The 16,709-nt window shown below is 40.6% G+C and overlaps 8 protein-coding genes across 8 annotated transcripts; 3 read left to right on the top strand and 5 right to left on the bottom strand. All coding sequences in view use genetic code 12, as the record gives it.

Annotated features, from left to right (window-relative positions):
* Positions 1-257: 257 nt before the first annotated feature.
* On the bottom strand, positions 258-3,173 carry KGF57_003208 (uncharacterized protein; the record flags this gene model as incomplete). The annotated part of the gene is made up of 3 exons (XM_051752605.1): positions 258-2,920; positions 2,978-3,014; positions 3,153-3,173. 3 exons carry the CDS (start codon positions 3,171-3,173, stop codon positions 258-260), a joined length of 2,721 nt encoding a protein of 906 aa, XP_051608217.1.
* A 552-nt stretch (positions 3,174-3,725) lies between these two features.
* KGF57_003209 (uncharacterized protein) lies at positions 3,726-5,498 on the bottom strand (the record flags this gene model as incomplete). The annotated part of the gene is made up of 1 exon (XM_051752606.1): positions 3,726-5,498. The coding sequence occupies one exon, from the start codon at positions 5,496-5,498 to the stop codon at positions 3,726-3,728; it is 1,773 nt and encodes a 590-aa protein (XP_051608218.1).
* A 1,221-nt stretch (positions 5,499-6,719) lies between these two features.
* On the top strand, positions 6,720-7,364 carry KGF57_003210 (SOD4; the record flags this gene model as incomplete). Its single annotated transcript, XM_051752607.1, has 1 exon — positions 6,720-7,364. The coding sequence occupies one exon, from the start codon at positions 6,720-6,722 to the stop codon at positions 7,362-7,364; it is 645 nt and encodes a 214-aa protein (XP_051608219.1).
* A 642-nt stretch (positions 7,365-8,006) lies between these two features.
* Positions 8,007-8,924, top strand: KGF57_003211 (uncharacterized protein; the record flags this gene model as incomplete). Its single annotated transcript, XM_051752608.1, has 1 exon — positions 8,007-8,924. The coding sequence occupies one exon, from the start codon at positions 8,007-8,009 to the stop codon at positions 8,922-8,924; it is 918 nt and encodes a 305-aa protein (XP_051608220.1).
* Positions 8,925-9,966: 1,042 nt separating this feature from the next.
* Positions 9,967-11,295, bottom strand: MSF1 (phenylalanine--tRNA ligase; the record flags this gene model as incomplete). The annotated part of the gene is made up of 1 exon (XM_051752609.1): positions 9,967-11,295. The coding sequence occupies one exon, from the start codon at positions 11,293-11,295 to the stop codon at positions 9,967-9,969; it is 1,329 nt and encodes a 442-aa protein (XP_051608221.1).
* A 118-nt stretch (positions 11,296-11,413) lies between these two features.
* On the bottom strand, positions 11,414-13,138 carry KGF57_003213 (NAPDH-dependent diflavin reductase; the record flags this gene model as incomplete). The annotated part of the gene is made up of 1 exon (XM_051752610.1): positions 11,414-13,138. The coding sequence occupies one exon, from the start codon at positions 13,136-13,138 to the stop codon at positions 11,414-11,416; it is 1,725 nt and encodes a 574-aa protein (XP_051608222.1).
* A 214-nt stretch (positions 13,139-13,352) lies between these two features.
* On the top strand, positions 13,353-15,173 carry KGF57_003214 (uncharacterized protein; the record flags this gene model as incomplete). Its single annotated transcript, XM_051752611.1, has 1 exon — positions 13,353-15,173. One exon carries the CDS (start codon positions 13,353-13,355, stop codon positions 15,171-15,173), a length of 1,821 nt encoding a protein of 606 aa, XP_051608223.1.
* A 22-nt stretch (positions 15,174-15,195) lies between these two features.
* KGF57_003215 (uncharacterized protein) lies at positions 15,196-16,677 on the bottom strand (the record flags this gene model as incomplete). The annotated part of the gene is made up of 1 exon (XM_051752612.1): positions 15,196-16,677. The coding sequence occupies one exon, from the start codon at positions 16,675-16,677 to the stop codon at positions 15,196-15,198; it is 1,482 nt and encodes a 493-aa protein (XP_051608224.1).
* Positions 16,678-16,709: the final 32 nt, after the last annotated feature.

The raw sequence follows: 16,709 nt of genomic DNA on the forward strand, positions 1-16,709 counted from the left end.
CACGTGACTCCACTTTATACTTCTACTTCACTTAAAGAACTTTGATTGTGTATTGATTACATGTGTCCTTACTGCGTCGGCCAGCATCATCATTGTAAGCCTTTACCTTATAGTAGACTTGAAGGAGGGCTAATTTGCACTCCAAATATTCAGCTCTTTTCCACGTCAAATCTGTCCCATCTTGAAAAATAAATACTACCGTTGTATCACCGGAATATTAAACTACAATACGTATCCACATACATACACATATAAGATTACCTCCGATATGCATGTCCTATTTCATTATCAATGTCGTGGATCAGTGGAAGCTTAATACCTGACCTACGTGTCTCACTCGATCTGTCCCTGCTCTGTTGTTGGTTGTGGGTGTTGCCACCTGAGTTTCGTGCATCTTGATCCGGTTGATGTGAGGCTTGGCTCGTTGGTTGGTGAGCAGAGGGAGGGTCCGAAAATGTAGGTGACATGTGATCTTGAAGCAGGCCCAGTTTGGTATACGTCGAAGGAAGTGAATTGGGACCCATGTATATGGAAAACAGGTGAGTCATGGGGTCATCAGGAGGGAGCTCGCGTACACGACGGTGTATCTCAGAAAAGGAATAATCTGGCGGGTGCACAGCTTCAGAAGAGTTGCGACCAAGTGCTGACGTTTCTGTTGAGCTTTGCAAATTTTTCGAAATAGGCTGTTGTTCACCAGGATGCCTCTTCGACAGCAGAGGCAAAGGTGTTGGCGCCTCACTTGTGGGACTCGGAGCAAGACCACGAGACATCATTCGGATACGTCTTCGTTCTCGTTTTTCGTCATCCACTTCTTGTTTAAACTTTTGGTATTCCAAATTTTCCTCCTCCTCCACGGTTATTAGCGTCGACAGTGGACCCGAGAAATTATCAGGTGGCCCATTGTAAACATGTTCTGGTGAATACTCTGCATTGTGTGCTTCAATATCATCAAGAACTATGACATTTTCTTTGGCATAAGTGACAGCCATTTTATTTTCCTTTCCTGTTATCCCATGCTTTCTTCTAATATGCCTTGCAAGTGAATCATGGCGTGGATAAGTCAGAACTCTAGCACCGCTCCGCTCACAATACAAACACTTGAAGATTCTCTTTTTGGTAGCATGGACAAACTCCTGGTGCCTCAATAATTCATTCTTCCCATAGAAAATCTTGAGACATTGAGAATTCGTAGCAGGATCTGTTAAATGACACTGGTGGATAACACCGTAACGAAGGCCTTTGTTCTTGTCAGGAAAAGACGAATCACCGTCGCCTAACGCGTCTTCAGCGTCTTTCCCATTTGTAGAATAACCCCTCGTGAAACCAGACTTAGCAACTTGAGGCAACTCTTGTGCCGATTGTGATTGAATATGATCCTTCTCATTACTAGTGGTTATTCCTAACCCAGGACTTTGTAGAGATGAGCCTCGTCGATGTTGGCCATCGGAGATATTATGCTTCAGTTGGCCAGTTAGTTTGGAAATTGACGGCAAAACGTTGTCTTGGAATGGTGTTCTGTTGTTTGTGATTGGTGTAATATTTGGTATTTCTCTTTGCAGGTCCACCGTAGAGGGAAAGCGGGTTTCTCCTGGTATCAAAGTGGTCTTGGAGTCTGTGAGTGGTGGAATTTTGATGTTGATATGAGGCAGCAGCTGCTGCGGGCTTGCGGAGAATAATTGGCCCTGCTGTTGCTGCTGTTGTTCCTGCTGCTGTTGTTCCTGCTGCTGTTGTTGCTGCTGCTGTTGTTGCTGCTGCTGCTGTTGTTCCTGCTGCTGTTGTTGCTGCTGCTGCTGTTGTTGTTGTTGTTGTGGAAGCTGTGGTGTCGGTGGTGGAAGTGACAGGAATGGGTAGTGGTTGTACAGAACTGGAGAAATCCCTTGCAGTGCATAGTTTTGAGCATTTGCTGTATGTAGAGGATAAGCCTGATCCAGTCGTATCGATGATGTGGATGGAAAGTTTTGCAAAATGCCAATTGTTGAAGCTTTTTCATCTTTTTCGTCTTTCCATGAAGCTGAAGTATCATGTTTACCCGGATGTATGTTCCGGGATACTTCTGAGGGCAATTCATTACTAGTTACCGAACTCACTTTCCGCTTTTTTCTCTGCACAGTATCAACATTTTTCAATGTGATGTCCACATATGGTTTTATTTGGACTCTACTGAACTTGTGGTCTTCAACCTTGGAATCAAAAGAATGGTAGCTGTAATTGTAGAATGGATATGGGAATGGGTATTGTAATCCCTGCAAGAGATTATCATTGAGATAATTTTCGGGCGGTTTAATAATTGGGCCAAATGTAGTTTGAGTTACTTCAAATCCAATCAATTCAAGAAAGTCAATGATTTTCGGGTTTATATGTGCTAAATGTACCACCTCCCAATAATGTAACTGATAAATCAACTCCACAATGTATTTTGTTACCAGCGTGCTCAAAGTTAAGTTGAAGTAGGTTGAAGAAAACTTTATCAAGGCATCAAAATTATCAATCAATATCTTTGACAAGTATCCATCGGGATATTTCGAACTAGTCTCATCGGAACCCCGCTTTGGTTTAGGAATGCTTTGACGATTCTTGTATGACACATTGAGATCGATATCCAACTTTGCAGGTGTGTCAGGGTTGATCCAGGGGATGAACGAGATCAATCTAGTCAACGAGCGTTCAAGGTCCATCCTTATGTGATCATCCAATTGCTTCTCCTCTAGTAAAAGATACAATAGTTCCAGTAACTTTGATGAATATGATGCGACCGTTTCATTCTTCAACTGCGACAAAATCGTAAACAGCGGCTTGTGTGGTCTTATCTTCATCAACTCACGAACCAAGGGGTCCGAATCTTCCTCAGAATGGCGATGACCCGTGATGTTATAATATGGCAAGGAGCGAGGAATTTGACGAATCACTCTTTGCACCAAAGCTAGGAAAGATTGTTAGTAAATGAGCTACTTGAGATTTTGATTTGACTTTTACATACAATTCGGATGGAAGTCCCCAATAACATGGAAAGTTCTCTAGAAAATAAGGGGTTAGTATTGCTAGCTCGTGAATCAAGTTGTTCCTTTCCTTGATGCCGTTCTTAAAAAAAGAAAAAAAAAAAAAAAATAGAAAACTACGCATTCGGAGGATGTGGGAATAAGAATAGAACATACCACCAGCCCATTTGACGCCATCCTCAGAAGCTGACAAGTTTAGGTCAAATATAGACGTCCTTGTGTGCGGTTAAGTTGAAGAGTGAACTTCTTTTTGGAGTGGTTGATTTGTGTGGATGTCCTTTGAAAGGTCTTGCAATTGATTTCTCTTTTGCTTTCCGCATTTTTCATTTTTTTTTCTGACCTCAGTTAATATGCAACCACACACACACCCACAATACCAATACAACACAAACATATATATATATACACACACACATGCACACACAAACACTTTTTATGTTTTATGTTGCGAGCATAAGTGCTGAAAGGTAATGACCGTTAATGCTTCCAATACCTTATATCCCAAGAGCAATCCTTCTTAAGCACAAGTGGCCTTTCACTTTAATTCGTTTGTACGCACTTTATGATGGCCCCTTCTTAAGCGAATGATAAGAGCCTCTGCAACAGGTCAAAAGTACACGACCCAGTAACACAAAAATATTTATTACATTGGTAGCACCAAGGTATTGTTCCAGAGCCAAGTGGGTTTTGGTTTTAGTCTATGAACTCAAACACTTTTATTCGTACGATCTAAATAAATACAGAAGTGGATCCGACCGATTGAGGTGTTTTGAAGTCAGCTGTATTAGTGCTATCCACACTCTGCGTCTTTTCGTCACTTCCTTGAGCACTAGATTTCCTCCTATTGTTGGCTAATTTCAAATAAGACAACTTGCCTCCTTGAGACGAGGTCAGGCTTGAAAATTGACCTGATGCTGATACATTAGAAATCTGAGTCACGTCAAACTCATAATCATGATCGCTTTTCTTGTCACCAATGTTGTTAAAGCTAGTATTGTCAACTTGAATCAGATTGGTATCAATAGCGAGGCCACTTGGTTCATTATCAGCACGGAGTATATCCTCAATTAGTTTTACTCCGTCGTTAGTTCTGAACAACCTCGAGTAAACATCGTCTATATCCTCACCCAAGTATTGTAAGACTCTTTTGAATACCGACTCAAATACATCCACGCCCCACAAGTTATCTAAATGCTCATGGTTGTCAACAGCGTAGGTGGTTGTGGCCCTTTTTGGCAACTGTGACTTCATTACCTCAATGTCAACTAACGAGTCAATGGTTCCATAAATCAAGTGAACAGGTATTTGGATATTTTTCAAAGGGTAGCTGACTGGGTGCAACCCTGATAATGAAGATGACGTCGTGGTATCAAAATACATTTGAAAATTTTTGGAGCTCATGACTTGGAACCAATGCACAACACATTTGACACTAGTAGTTGAATACAAGTGAGCATAGCTACTCAATTTTTGAAGCTTTGAGATATTAAGCGACCTCCAATTGAACAACAAGTAGTTTGAAATATCAATCACTTTGTCAAATAATGGAGGGTACATGATTTTTTGCCAAAATATACAAGATGGCATAAGAACTTTTCGACTGAATAACAAGTAGGTAACATTGGGCGAAGACTTGAGCAAGATGTCAAGAAACTTTGAATAAAGTCCATGGGGAGTAGTTGCTGGTGAGATTGCAATGAGTTGATCAATTTTGTTGTTCAAATCCGAGTTTACTGATACACTAGCAAACGCTTGGGCACTCCCTTGACTGAATCCAATGTATGTCAATTTTTCCTTTCCGGTATCGCTCAAGATGTAATCAATCAGGTTGGGGATGTCAAACAATGCAAATTCGTCGATGGAAAAATTCCAAAATTCAACAGAATGAACATCGTGAACTAAATGCTTCTGACTGTACTTGTTACCCCTGTTGTTGCCCATCCAAACATCGTAACCTAAATCGTACAAAACAAAAGGAAGATTTTGGTATTTTTCAATCATAGTGACCCACACTTCACTGCACATCAACAATCCATGATGGAGGTAAACAACCCTTCCATTAGGTACTCTTCTTGCGGACCCGCCTCCGAGCCTGTGCAAGTTCAACAAGTATCCATCTTTTGTAGTGACGATTCTGCTTTCAATTTCATAACCGAATAAGCTAACCATGTCATGAATAGTTTCAGCATTCAACATTTCAATAGTCAAGTCATAGCTTTGCTTACTAACATTTGATTTCGTTATGTCTGCTTCTTTCAAGTAATGGAACCTCTCTTCATTTTCAATGCTATTTGCTCTTGGTCTCAGTTGCGTTATTAAGACAATGGGGTTTGAAGTGAAGCGGAAAAATTGCTTCACCACTGTAGTACAAGCGTTGATGAATTGCCATGGAAGTAGGGTGGTAATTACAGACACCAAAAATTCAAACCATGCGAGTGTAAATGAAATGATGATGAAGGGCCAGTCAAAGATATTTAATCTGCCAAGGAGCGGAATTGACATATCACTTGTGGTCTCTTGTTGTAGTAATGACAATCAAATAGAAATATCGATAGAAGATGGTTGTCTGCCGAACTAGTGTTGAAGGTGTAGCAGCAGGGTCTAGTAGATATCTGTTATAGTACGTGGAGACAGTTTCGGCTTGCTTTGTTATCACATGCATAGATTGCATTTTTTTTTTATTTAGTTTTTTTTTTTTTTTTTTTCTTTCCTTTCATGCCAAGTGCTGGTTCATGCGCCACAAATAGTAGAGAAAGTAAGGCTTCTGTAAAGGGAGCATAGTTCCCTATCCCTCAACAGCTGGTAAAGAGAATAGAGCTGAAAGCTTCTAAATGCATGGTCGTGCAGTAGTTACGGCTCAAACCCCAATTGATTGGAGAAACATATCCGAAATGAAGTGATCACATCTCGGTTAACTATAATTCAAACTCTCGAAGCACAAACACTTTCGATTACACCCTTTGTATGATATCAGACATAGGTCATTAACATCTATCAAAAAGGGTGTAATCGAAAGTGTTTGTCTTCCACGTGCGTACAATACGTGGCCACCTGAATGTAAATCCTTGGCCAACAGTGTTAATCTATTTATAAGATGTAGACCGAACATGGACCGAATCCGAGGGAAAAAAATTTTTAGAATAAACCCACGTTTCAAATTTGAGCCAATCACAAGCAACGGTGGTCAGTTTGTTCGTGCCGAGCATTTATGTTCAGGGGAATAGTCCACGTCCCGGGTTTAAGATGTTACACAACATGACAGGATTTCGTACTGTCTCTAGAGTTTACAAAAGTGCACGCTCTAAACTGCTACACAAAGACATAACTTTCCAGTGCTTCAGTTACGAATATGGCACAACAATGTCTTAACTTGGAAATTGTTACCTTCAAAGGAGCCAATGAACGTAGAAAGATTCGACTGAAAAAAAAAAAAACAAAACAAAATTAATTGTATTGTTACTCACATTTTGAGTCTATTTTTTGTACTCAATAATTTGTGGTGTAGCTGACACAATAACAAATTCACCATAGTTATCAATTTCATCAGTGAATTTCACTAAAATATGAAAGAAGGATCGCCTTTCCCCTCCCCCCTAATGTAATTCTTTTTGGCCCCCGTGGAGCGGAGTAGTCAAACTATAAATAATGGACTCACTTGCTGAATTTAGTTACAGGTAAATTGCTCATTTACTTTTTCCAGAACTCAATAAAGAAATTCCAAAAATGATCTCATTGCCAATTTTATTATCTTTTGCTGCTGTTGCATTTGCTGGAGATACCCCAATTCAATCCGACTCTGCTAATCAACCCTCTTTGCTAGCAAAATTTCAAAAAGCATCAAAATCTGACGTCACAGGAACAATCACCTTTGAACCAGCAACTAATGGTTCCGTTTTAGTGAAGGTTGACGTAGAAGGATTGCCTTCTTCAGGTGGTCCATTTCCTTACCACATCCACCAACTCCCCGTCCCTGCTGATGGAAACTGTACTGGAACCAAGTTGCATTTGAATCCATATGGTGGAAATGAAAATGCCACTACCCCACAGGGTAAAGAAGCTGGTGACTTATCTGGCAGACACGGTAAGATTCAAGGTCAGCTGTTGTCAACTGAATATGTTGACAACTACATTTCCTTGAATCCAAACTCCAAGACCTACTTTGGCAACTTGTCAGTCGTTATCCATTACGCTAACACCAGCAGAATCACCTGCTCCAACTTGACCAAGTTGGAAACTAGTGGCAGTAGTGGCTCAAACGGAACAAACTCTACCAGTTCTAGTGTTGAGACTGCCAATGCCGCTGGAAATATGCAAGCCGGTGGAATTCTCGCCGGAGCTCTTGCTGGTGCAGCTGCTTTGTTGATTTGATTTGATTTGATTTGAGAAGTAGGTGGTTTAAAGGAAGTAGTTTCAGTTTATTTAGAAGAAATTGATATTATTTTCGGATTTATTGTAAGGGAAATTCTCCCTTTAATGATTTGAGGAGAAGAAACATATGCGCTGAGAAGATGGACTTGCGTCTGTGTTCGGCACCTTCAGTGCCGGAGGATATGGAGTGTAAAATCTCGTTCCGACAGAGATCCGATCAATGCGATCAAGCAAATGACCTGGGTCATCCGAATACCAAGCTGATGCTTTGTTTTTCAAAGAATTTTAGTACAAGCCACCTTCTGAGATACAATGAACAAGTCAATTCCCATCTTAGAATGAGGCTTTAAATCGCGGTGATAAACTGTACACTCATATATAACGCTTACGTAAGCGCTTAAATTTTTCCCGCTTATGTAAGCGCGTACGGCGTTAGCAGATACGATACGGAAAGAGGCTGCGAAAAATGGACAATGAAGAATGGCAGTGTTACAATGTCTATGAATTCCAAACATACGGCTGCAGATCGATGAGGGCACTTGTTTCAAGTTTATAACCAAGATTATAAATACCTGCTTCATTCTCTTGAGCAAACCTTGTCCTTTCAATCTCAATCGCTAGTACCAAGCAACACATATTATCATGAATTTACAAGACACAGAAGGTTGGAAAGCAGTTAGTGGGGTCCAACTTGGAATTTTCGTCATTACTATTGGTGCGTTCATTGCCATCACATTCATCCAAATCAGGAAAGGTCTCAGAATCAAGACTATTTTGCCTTTCTGCATTCTCATGCTTGTATTCAATGGGGTGAAAATTGTTGGTGGAATCTTGGGTTTGGTGTTTCTTGGAAATAAAACATTCAACAACAGTTTGTTTATTGCAACGTATATTTGTGACTCAATCAGTTTGGGTTTTATTACTAGAGCCATCAGTTCACTAGTTCAAGACATTTTGGCAAACAAAGTGGGAGATGCACAAGAGAATAGTAACCTCAGTCACATTGATTCATACAATGCCAGTGATGGATCCGGTAGAAGGTTCAGAAAAGGGCCAGAAGATGAGGAGTCTAGTGCTCGATATGCCGTCAAAGAGTTCCCACTCAGCTCTCACAGTGGCACGTTGAGCAAGGTGGAGAATTTGAAAAAAGCACCTTTTAGAATCCTCACAATCGTATTGCTTGCTGCTGTTATTACAAACATTATTGGAACAAGTCAGTTAGACAGTGACGATACATCATCAAACTCAACTGAGCAAACGTTGATTCGAGTTTCTGCCGTGCTTTTTGTGGTTGGTGTTGCCGGTCTCATTGCTGTGTTGGCGTACATTTCAATCACCTCGGCACACTGTGCTTTTATTTCACAACTATTGATAGCCGCGTTGGTTGTGTTGATAGTCCGCTGTGTTTATTCTTTAATAAGTGCTTTTCACGGTATTAATTTCAGTTCACCAAGTAAATACATATTGATGTTTGGTATGCCAAAATACTATGGTTGCTTGGCCTTGCTTCCGGAGATTGTTGCCGATATTATCCTATTAGTTGCCTTCTACAAATGGTGAAACACTTTGATAGTCCCTTTTTAGGTTGTATTTGTATATTTATATATTTATATATTGAAATTACAAGGGATTTTTCCTTGTGTTTCGGCTTGCTTTTCTGACAACTGGTACATATGTCGGTTGTTATATACACTCACTAAGCGTTTGCTTGCATCCACCTCGGTGCTCCCTCACTTTGATGACTAGAAGTCAATTTAGTTGTCAATTTCCAATTTGTAAGCGTTGTACTCCTTATCAAAATCAGTATACCTTTTGTGTTTTTGTGATTTGATGTCCCAATTGTCATGTGTTTGAAGGAACAACAGGTATGTGAATAAGGCAGTGCCCATGGCTATGGTAGCTAATCCAATTTGTGACTTCGTTGTTAATTTACAATCTTACGAAACTAATCGATACTTCACGGTGGCATAATGTAGCGGAGGTCTCTGCAGCTGCATGCAATGTGGTGCAGAATGTCTACTTTTTTAACATGTTCACTATATGGAAATCCTGCAATTAAAACTATTTACATGACATGTCACGCTATTTACATTGGCAGCTCGTGATCAGCTGCGGCCATTCATTGCTGGTGGAAATTGACAGACCTAAGCTCCTGGTCTTTTCTGTATTGTTGATGTCTCATGCAGTCAGGACATTGGCAGGTATAATGGTGGCCACTACCACAGTGTTGATGTCTCCAGTGTGGGCCAGGACCGTAATGATTTGCTGAAATCCTTCCCAATGCAAATGCTGCAAATACGATAAATAACCCACCAAATCCAAAGGGGTGTGGACGATAGCCATAGTAATATCCTCTCATGATTGAAATAAGTTTGAGATATGTATGGTTTAGACAATTTAGAAGTTCAGTTGGCTTTTTTTGCCATCCTTTTATAATTCCAAGATGTGTAAAGCTTATATTTAAAATATTTGAAACGTATGACCTTGCTAAAGCCGCAAAAAGCTACCAATGCAGGTTTAAACTCCGTAAGCGTACAAAAAAAAAAGGAGTAAGTGCAACGTATCAATGTATTATTGCTGTCTATGTACATTATTATGCTAGTTATCTAACCTCAACTTTAAAACGATCGACAAGGTCTTGCTCCACCATGTCGTGAATTGAATTGATTTCGTTGTTTGTCAAATTTCGATCCATCGATTGATAGTTGATTCTATAACATTGCGACCTTTTACCAGTTTTTGGGTGGACAAACTCATCTACATTCACCACGCTCTCTGCCAAATCACCAGCACGGTTCCTCACAATCTCCATAACATCGTTTGCATGCAACTTGTAATCGTCATTAAGCCAAAAGGATACATCTCGCTTGACTCCTGGATATTTTGAGTAAGGCACAAAAGTGCTTATTTCTCCTTGCTTGAACTGCTTATGGAATCTCTCATCCTGTGTCCAAAAGAGTCTAATGTCGGGAATATCAAACAAAAGCATAGCAATTCTATCCAAACCGATTCCAAAAGCCCAACTAATCTTTTGGTCTCCTAAACCTGAGTTTAGCAACACCTGTTGTTGCACAACACCACAACCGCAACATTCTAACCACTCACCTTTCCACCATACTTCAATTTCCCACGATGGTGAGGTCCATGGGAAATAGGCCTCAACCCAGCGTACTTTTAAAGGCTCGTTCAAGTATGGTTCTGTGGATCCAGCTTTTTTAGCTGATTCTCTGGCTCGCTCAAATACTTGATTGACGATATATTCGACCGTCTTTTTCAAATGAGTGGAAACGAGCCTTATTTCTTCGTTAGACATATAGTCTTGCCCAGGGTTATTTGCCGTGACAGGACTTTCTCTAAAAGGGTCTTCCACAATAATGTTTGTTTCTGGAATTGCGTCTATATCTCGTTGGATCTGTTCCAAATCGCCCTTCTTGTATACTCTAGCACCTTCTAACTGGTGGAATGCAGGATAATGCGTTCTATCAACTTCATCTCGTCTGTACACATCAGCTGTGATCAAATACCCGGGTGTTTTAGAATTGATAAAACATTCCTGCTCGTGTGCAGAAGTATGGGTTCTCAAAAGATAATCTTTGTTGAAATAGTATGTGTCTGATTTTGATCTCCCCACATGGTCTTCCGGGAACCCCAAACTATCAAAATTCTGATATTTGGAGACAATGGGGTGAAAATTGTCATACACGGTATAGCCCATACCATCTACGTTTTGGCGAATCAAGTCATGTAATATCCCAATTGGATGGTTCACATTTTTATGCAACTTTCGATCTATTAGATTGAGAATGAATGGGGGTACGTTTGTCCACTCATCTCCATGGTAGGACTTCCCATCCACCACAATGGGTTTTGCCGAATTGCTGGAGAAACGAACAAAGGCGGACTTAAAAGGTCTAATTGAGTGTCTAAACATTGGTTGGAGAGAGCTCGAATCATTCAATGAGTTTTCCAAAGTGTTTTTTTTTTTTTTGTTTTTGTTTTGTTTTTTTTTTAGTTGTTTCCACTCTATACTTTTCTATTTACAAAAACGATCACCAAGCGTCTTCCTTGTATCTTCCACTGTCTTCAAGTTGAAGGACGTAGCGCTTAGCATCTTCCTCCGATATGTCACTGTACCGTTTCACAACTTCTATGAATGTCAATTTCACTTCTCTAGGCATCTTACCACTTGAACCGCACACAAATATTTTAGCCTCCTGGTTCAACAATAAATCGCCAATCAATTTGTAGTTCGCTATGATAGCATCCTGTACATACTTATACTTTGAACCCTCATCTCGAGAAAAGCAGCTATATATATGCAAATTGCTCGACTTTTCCCAAAACGTCTTTATAAGATGATCCTTCTCCGCGTGACGACATCCAAAGAAAAGATACATTTCCTGTAATGAGTTTTGATGCAAAATGTCATCCACTAAAGATTTCATTGGTGCTATCCCAGTTCCTGGTGCGACCATTATGATTGGGCTCTGTGAGATCTTGAACGACGACCTGTCGATACTCAAGTGTACCTCATCATTCTCTTTCAATGCCTTTAGCCACCTGGTACAGAGTCCTCGACGTACGCGTCTGATGATAGTCCTATATTCCACAATAGCAGCAACGACCTCAATCTCTGTCTCGCTAGGACGTGATGCAATCAGAAACATTCGAGGTTTGATCAAGGGTATCAAGTCCAATATATAGGACACTGGGATGTTGAGATTATTCTTGAACTCAGTTAATGTTTCCAAAATCAGTCTTCGTGGTCGGTTGGCATAGTTGTAGAGCTCTTCGGGGTCGACGAACGATCCAAATTCTTTCAATTTCTCTTGCTCTCTTTGTCCATCATCTGTGGAGGCATCACAGAAATGCCATAGTATCGCAAAGAAGCTGCGTCTTGGAATAGACATGATATCCAAATGGTACTTGGTCAAATTACGCAAGGTAATAAACTGTTCATCATCAACCAAATTTCTCACTCTCAAAGGCTTGTCGGCAATCTCCAACCATTTCGGTTGCAGTTCGAGGAAAGCGTCAACATCCAGGTCGAAATTACAAGGATATAAAGATATGGTGTCCCCGGGGCTATACTTCAAATCTTTAGAAGAGACTTTTATCCGTCGCACGTCTTGAAAATGGTCTGCACTGGTGATACGTTCGTTTGAAATCACAGTTCCAACCTGCAAATTGTTATAAACTTTGGTCAATAATGAATTTTGAGCAAGCTGGTCAGTCGCGTGCTTAACGGATACTTTATATTCGGGCATGGGCACAGTATTGATGTCGGGGTTGGCGGACATGGGAAAGAACTTTGACAAAGCAGCAAGAAGTTGCGTCTCCCACTCCAAATAGAACCCGTCCACTCCCTCTGGTGACATTTCGTCAGCCTCACACCTTGGCGAAAGTTCCTGACATCCCAATTGCATCATTCTGGCATGTATTTTCTTGATAGCGTAGTTGTACTTTGTATAAGAGGAATCACCCAAACCTAAAGTTGTTAACCGCAAATGTTGGAAAAGATCACCCGGGAGTTTCTTTTTGCAGATAAACTTCATGAACTTTTGCGAATTTCGTGGCAACTCGCCCTGCCCCGTAGTGGAGCATATTATAATGGCATGGTCTATGTCTGTGACTAATTTCTTCAATGGAAATGCGTCTAATGAAGATAAAATAGGTTTCAAATTGTAGCTCTTTAGTCGAAGCCTTAGGTACTTGGCGTATTCCTCTGCATTTCCCGTTTCCGATCCATATAGAATGGCAACCTTCTCAGACATTTAAATCTAGTGCTTTCTAGGAAAAAGTTGAGGCTTCAAAGGTCTTACTAATACTTCGTGGTCTTGTCGGAAAAGAAAAAGTGTGCGATACACAAAAGAGGAAAAAGACGAAGAAAAAAAAAAAAAAAAAAAATTACCAGAACCAAATTGTCAACAAACTGTACAGGTGTTGAGTAGAGACAATCGACCGGGCACTGATACTGCAGATAAAATTATGCCACCAAAGAGAAAGGCAATTAGCTCACCCGTTGTTACTGAGCTGAAAAAGCTCAAAGCAAACTCTCATTCTCCCGAAGAGAACAAAGCGTTTTACCAATCAACTATCAATTCGGTGTTGGACTTGCGCGAAGGGGACGAACAGCTTGCCGCTGCTTTTATCAAACTACCATCTAAAAAGTTGTACCCGGACTACTACCACCTTATAAAGAGCCCTATATCAATTAACGAGATACAAAAGAGAATCAATACGAGGTACACTGGAGAATCTACTGATGAGTTTCTAAATGATTTCAATGTATTGCTCAACAATGCAACGACATACAATGATGCAGAATCCTGGATTGTAACTAATGCAAAGAAAATTGTGGAATTTGTAGCTGGTCAAGTTGCAGCGTATGAAAACAGTCCCTCAACTCATGAAGCTGAGGCAAAACAACCCACAATTAAATTCAAACTTAAAGGTCCTTCGTCAGCTGTGCCGAAAAGTTCTGTACTGGAAGATGAAGGGGTGACATTTGGCAAATTACCCGAGTTGTGCTCCAAGCTACTTGAAGATGTAATAAACCATGAGTTTGAGGAAATTGGCGTTATAAGTGGACCATTTTTAGATGAAGTTGATCAAGACCTTTATACTGACTACTCAAACTTTGTGTCGAAGCCAATGGCCTTCAATACACTTTTATCAATGTTGGAAGCAAGGAAGTTGTTCAGTCCAAAGTACCCATTACTTGATAATCTACAAAAATTTCATGACACTGCTACACTTATATTCTCAAATGCCAAAGCCTACAACAATGAAGAATCTCAAATACACCAGGACGCAATACTTCTTCAAGAATACTTTGAAGAGCAGTATGAGATCTTGAGAAAGAAAGTAGAAGCGGCCGATTTGAATAAATCCAAGCCTCCCAAGTTGAAGATCAGTTTGAACAAAAACTCGGAGAAGACAGCTAGGCGTACAATCAAGCATACTGCGAATGAAGATGAAGCAAACACTTTGGAAGGTGACAATGATCGTTCTTTTGACACTGTGGGGACTAAAGCGCAGATCAAATCCGAAGGCGGCGACACAACACCGTCAACAAAGACACCAGTTGAAATTCAATTGGACAAGAATAATGAGAATACCATGGGGAAATCTTTGCCAAAACTTTTGGAAAGCAATTCGATTATTCAAGAGTCATCCCTTTTCTCGTCCCCTGCCGTTGTAGGACATATTACTGAGTTTGCCCAAGACAAACTAGATACCGTTTTGTCGAACCAAGCTTCACGAGAAACGGAGATAAAAAGCGCCTTGTTTCCAGCGCTTTCTGCCCAATCTGTTGCAACGTTGTTTTCCTACAAGGTGCCAGCTAATGGTTACGTTGATCAATCGTACACTATATCGTTACCCAATGATGTGCTGCCTTATGTTTCATTCAAGGCTTCTTTACATCACCTCCTTTATCTTGTCAAGAAACCCGATTTGACAGATGGACATGGCTATCTCAACCTGAGGTCAGATGATGAATTCCAATGCAGTTTGAATGTGAATGGAGAAGTCCTCAACCAGCCCAATGATTGTTTTGAAGAGCATAAGAAGGAAGGAGATCTTTTAGCTGTGCAGTATGACATAAAACTAACTCCCGGATTAAACATGTTGACGTTTGAATGTAAAGTAGCTCCATCATTGAGTCGAAAAGTCAAGAATACTATAGTTCAAGAAAAAGCCGAAGATTTATCAGGTAGTCGACACACAAGACATCAGCTTCAACAGATGAAAATGTCATGGGATGTTGAGAGCTTTACATTTTTCGTTGTTTGTAACAGTGCCTAATTAATTTGTAATATATACACATCTATTTGCCAATGCAGAAGTTTGAAAACACAACACCTAGTATTTCCTCTACGCCAATAGCCTCTCCAGTTATTTTTCCAATACCCTCTACTGATTGTCGTAGTCCTTCAGTTGCCAAAACGACGTCGCCTTCTTCCTTCCAATGGTGGAATTCTTGAAAACCATACAAGACATCAAACTCTAAGATATCTTGAACCCTGGAGGAAACAATGGCCGCATCTTGAGAACCAAAGTGAGACATGTTTTTGAACTTTTCAATCATCTCCTTCCGTAGGTCAGCAATACCATAGCCAGATGAACACGACACAACATGAATCATATTCTCCGAAACATTCAACAATTCCGCATATCTTGCAATGAGATTGGATTTTTCCTCCAGAAACAAATCCTCCTTATTCAATACGATAAGGACATCCTTTTGATACTTATGGACCAACTCCAGTACGTGGGTGAGAATTGCGTCGTCGTTGCCATTGTTAGTCGGGTCAAGAACGACAAGCACAAGATCGGAAGTGATGGATTTTGATTTAGCCCGTTTAATTCCCTCCTGTTCAATTCTCCCAGCCATGTTCAACAGTCGTATTCCTGCTGTGTCACCCAATACCACCTTAAACCCTCCAATATCGAGTGGGACATCTAAAACGTCTCGTGTAGTTCCAGCTATATCACTCACAATAGCAGCATCCTTGTTGGACAATGTGTTCAATAAAGACGATTTACCCGCATTGGGTGGCCCTAATAACGTAAGTTGTATTCCATTTAGTAAAACCTGTGATGATTTTACATTCTTGAGATACGCTCGTATATCTGTTTCCAAGTTTGAGATGTTAGATTCAACATCCTGGAAAAGCGAGTCGGTCTCAGAAAGATCATGGTCCTCACCAAAGTCAACCAAGGTGGTAAGATTGGCCACATTCTCCAATACCCTTTGTCTCCATTCCACAAACAAGTCTTTAGTCTGTCCAGACATTGAGGCCAACGATGCTACTCTCTGCAGTTCAGTCTCAGCATTAATCATTTGACTTATCCCCTCCAAAGCCGTAAGATCATATTTTCCATTGACAAAAGCCTGATGGGAAAACTCACCATGCTCAGCTTGCCGTATTATTCTGCCCAGCTTTGGATCATGTAAATCCCGTATCGTATTTAGTACCGCTTTTACAATTGCAGTTCCTCCGTGTAAATGAAGCTCAAGGAGATCCAAACCAGTATATGTTCTTGGCAGTTTGAAGAACAACGTAAGGGCCTCGTCAAGAAGTCGTGAATCTGTCACTGAATATAGTTTACGCACTTTAGCAACTCTATGCTGTGGCGGTGCTTTGGATTTTGTCAATTCTTCAAACACATACGACGCCTGAGGGCCCGATATTCGGACCACAGCTATGGCCGATTTCGCAAATGGAGTGGACAATGCATATATGGTTGGTTGTAAGGGATTGAGCAGAGTGCTATGCAATCTCGATGTACATAGTCGTCTAAACATGGATGATAATGATGTTGGTGTCTTTGTTGGGG

The sequence above is a fragment of the Candida theae genome (assembly GCF_024610275.1).
Source record: "Candida theae strain CBS 12239 chromosome Unknown scaffold1, whole genome shotgun sequence".
NCBI classification, from domain to species: domain Eukaryota; kingdom Fungi; phylum Ascomycota; class Pichiomycetes; order Serinales; family Debaryomycetaceae; genus Lodderomyces; species Lodderomyces theae.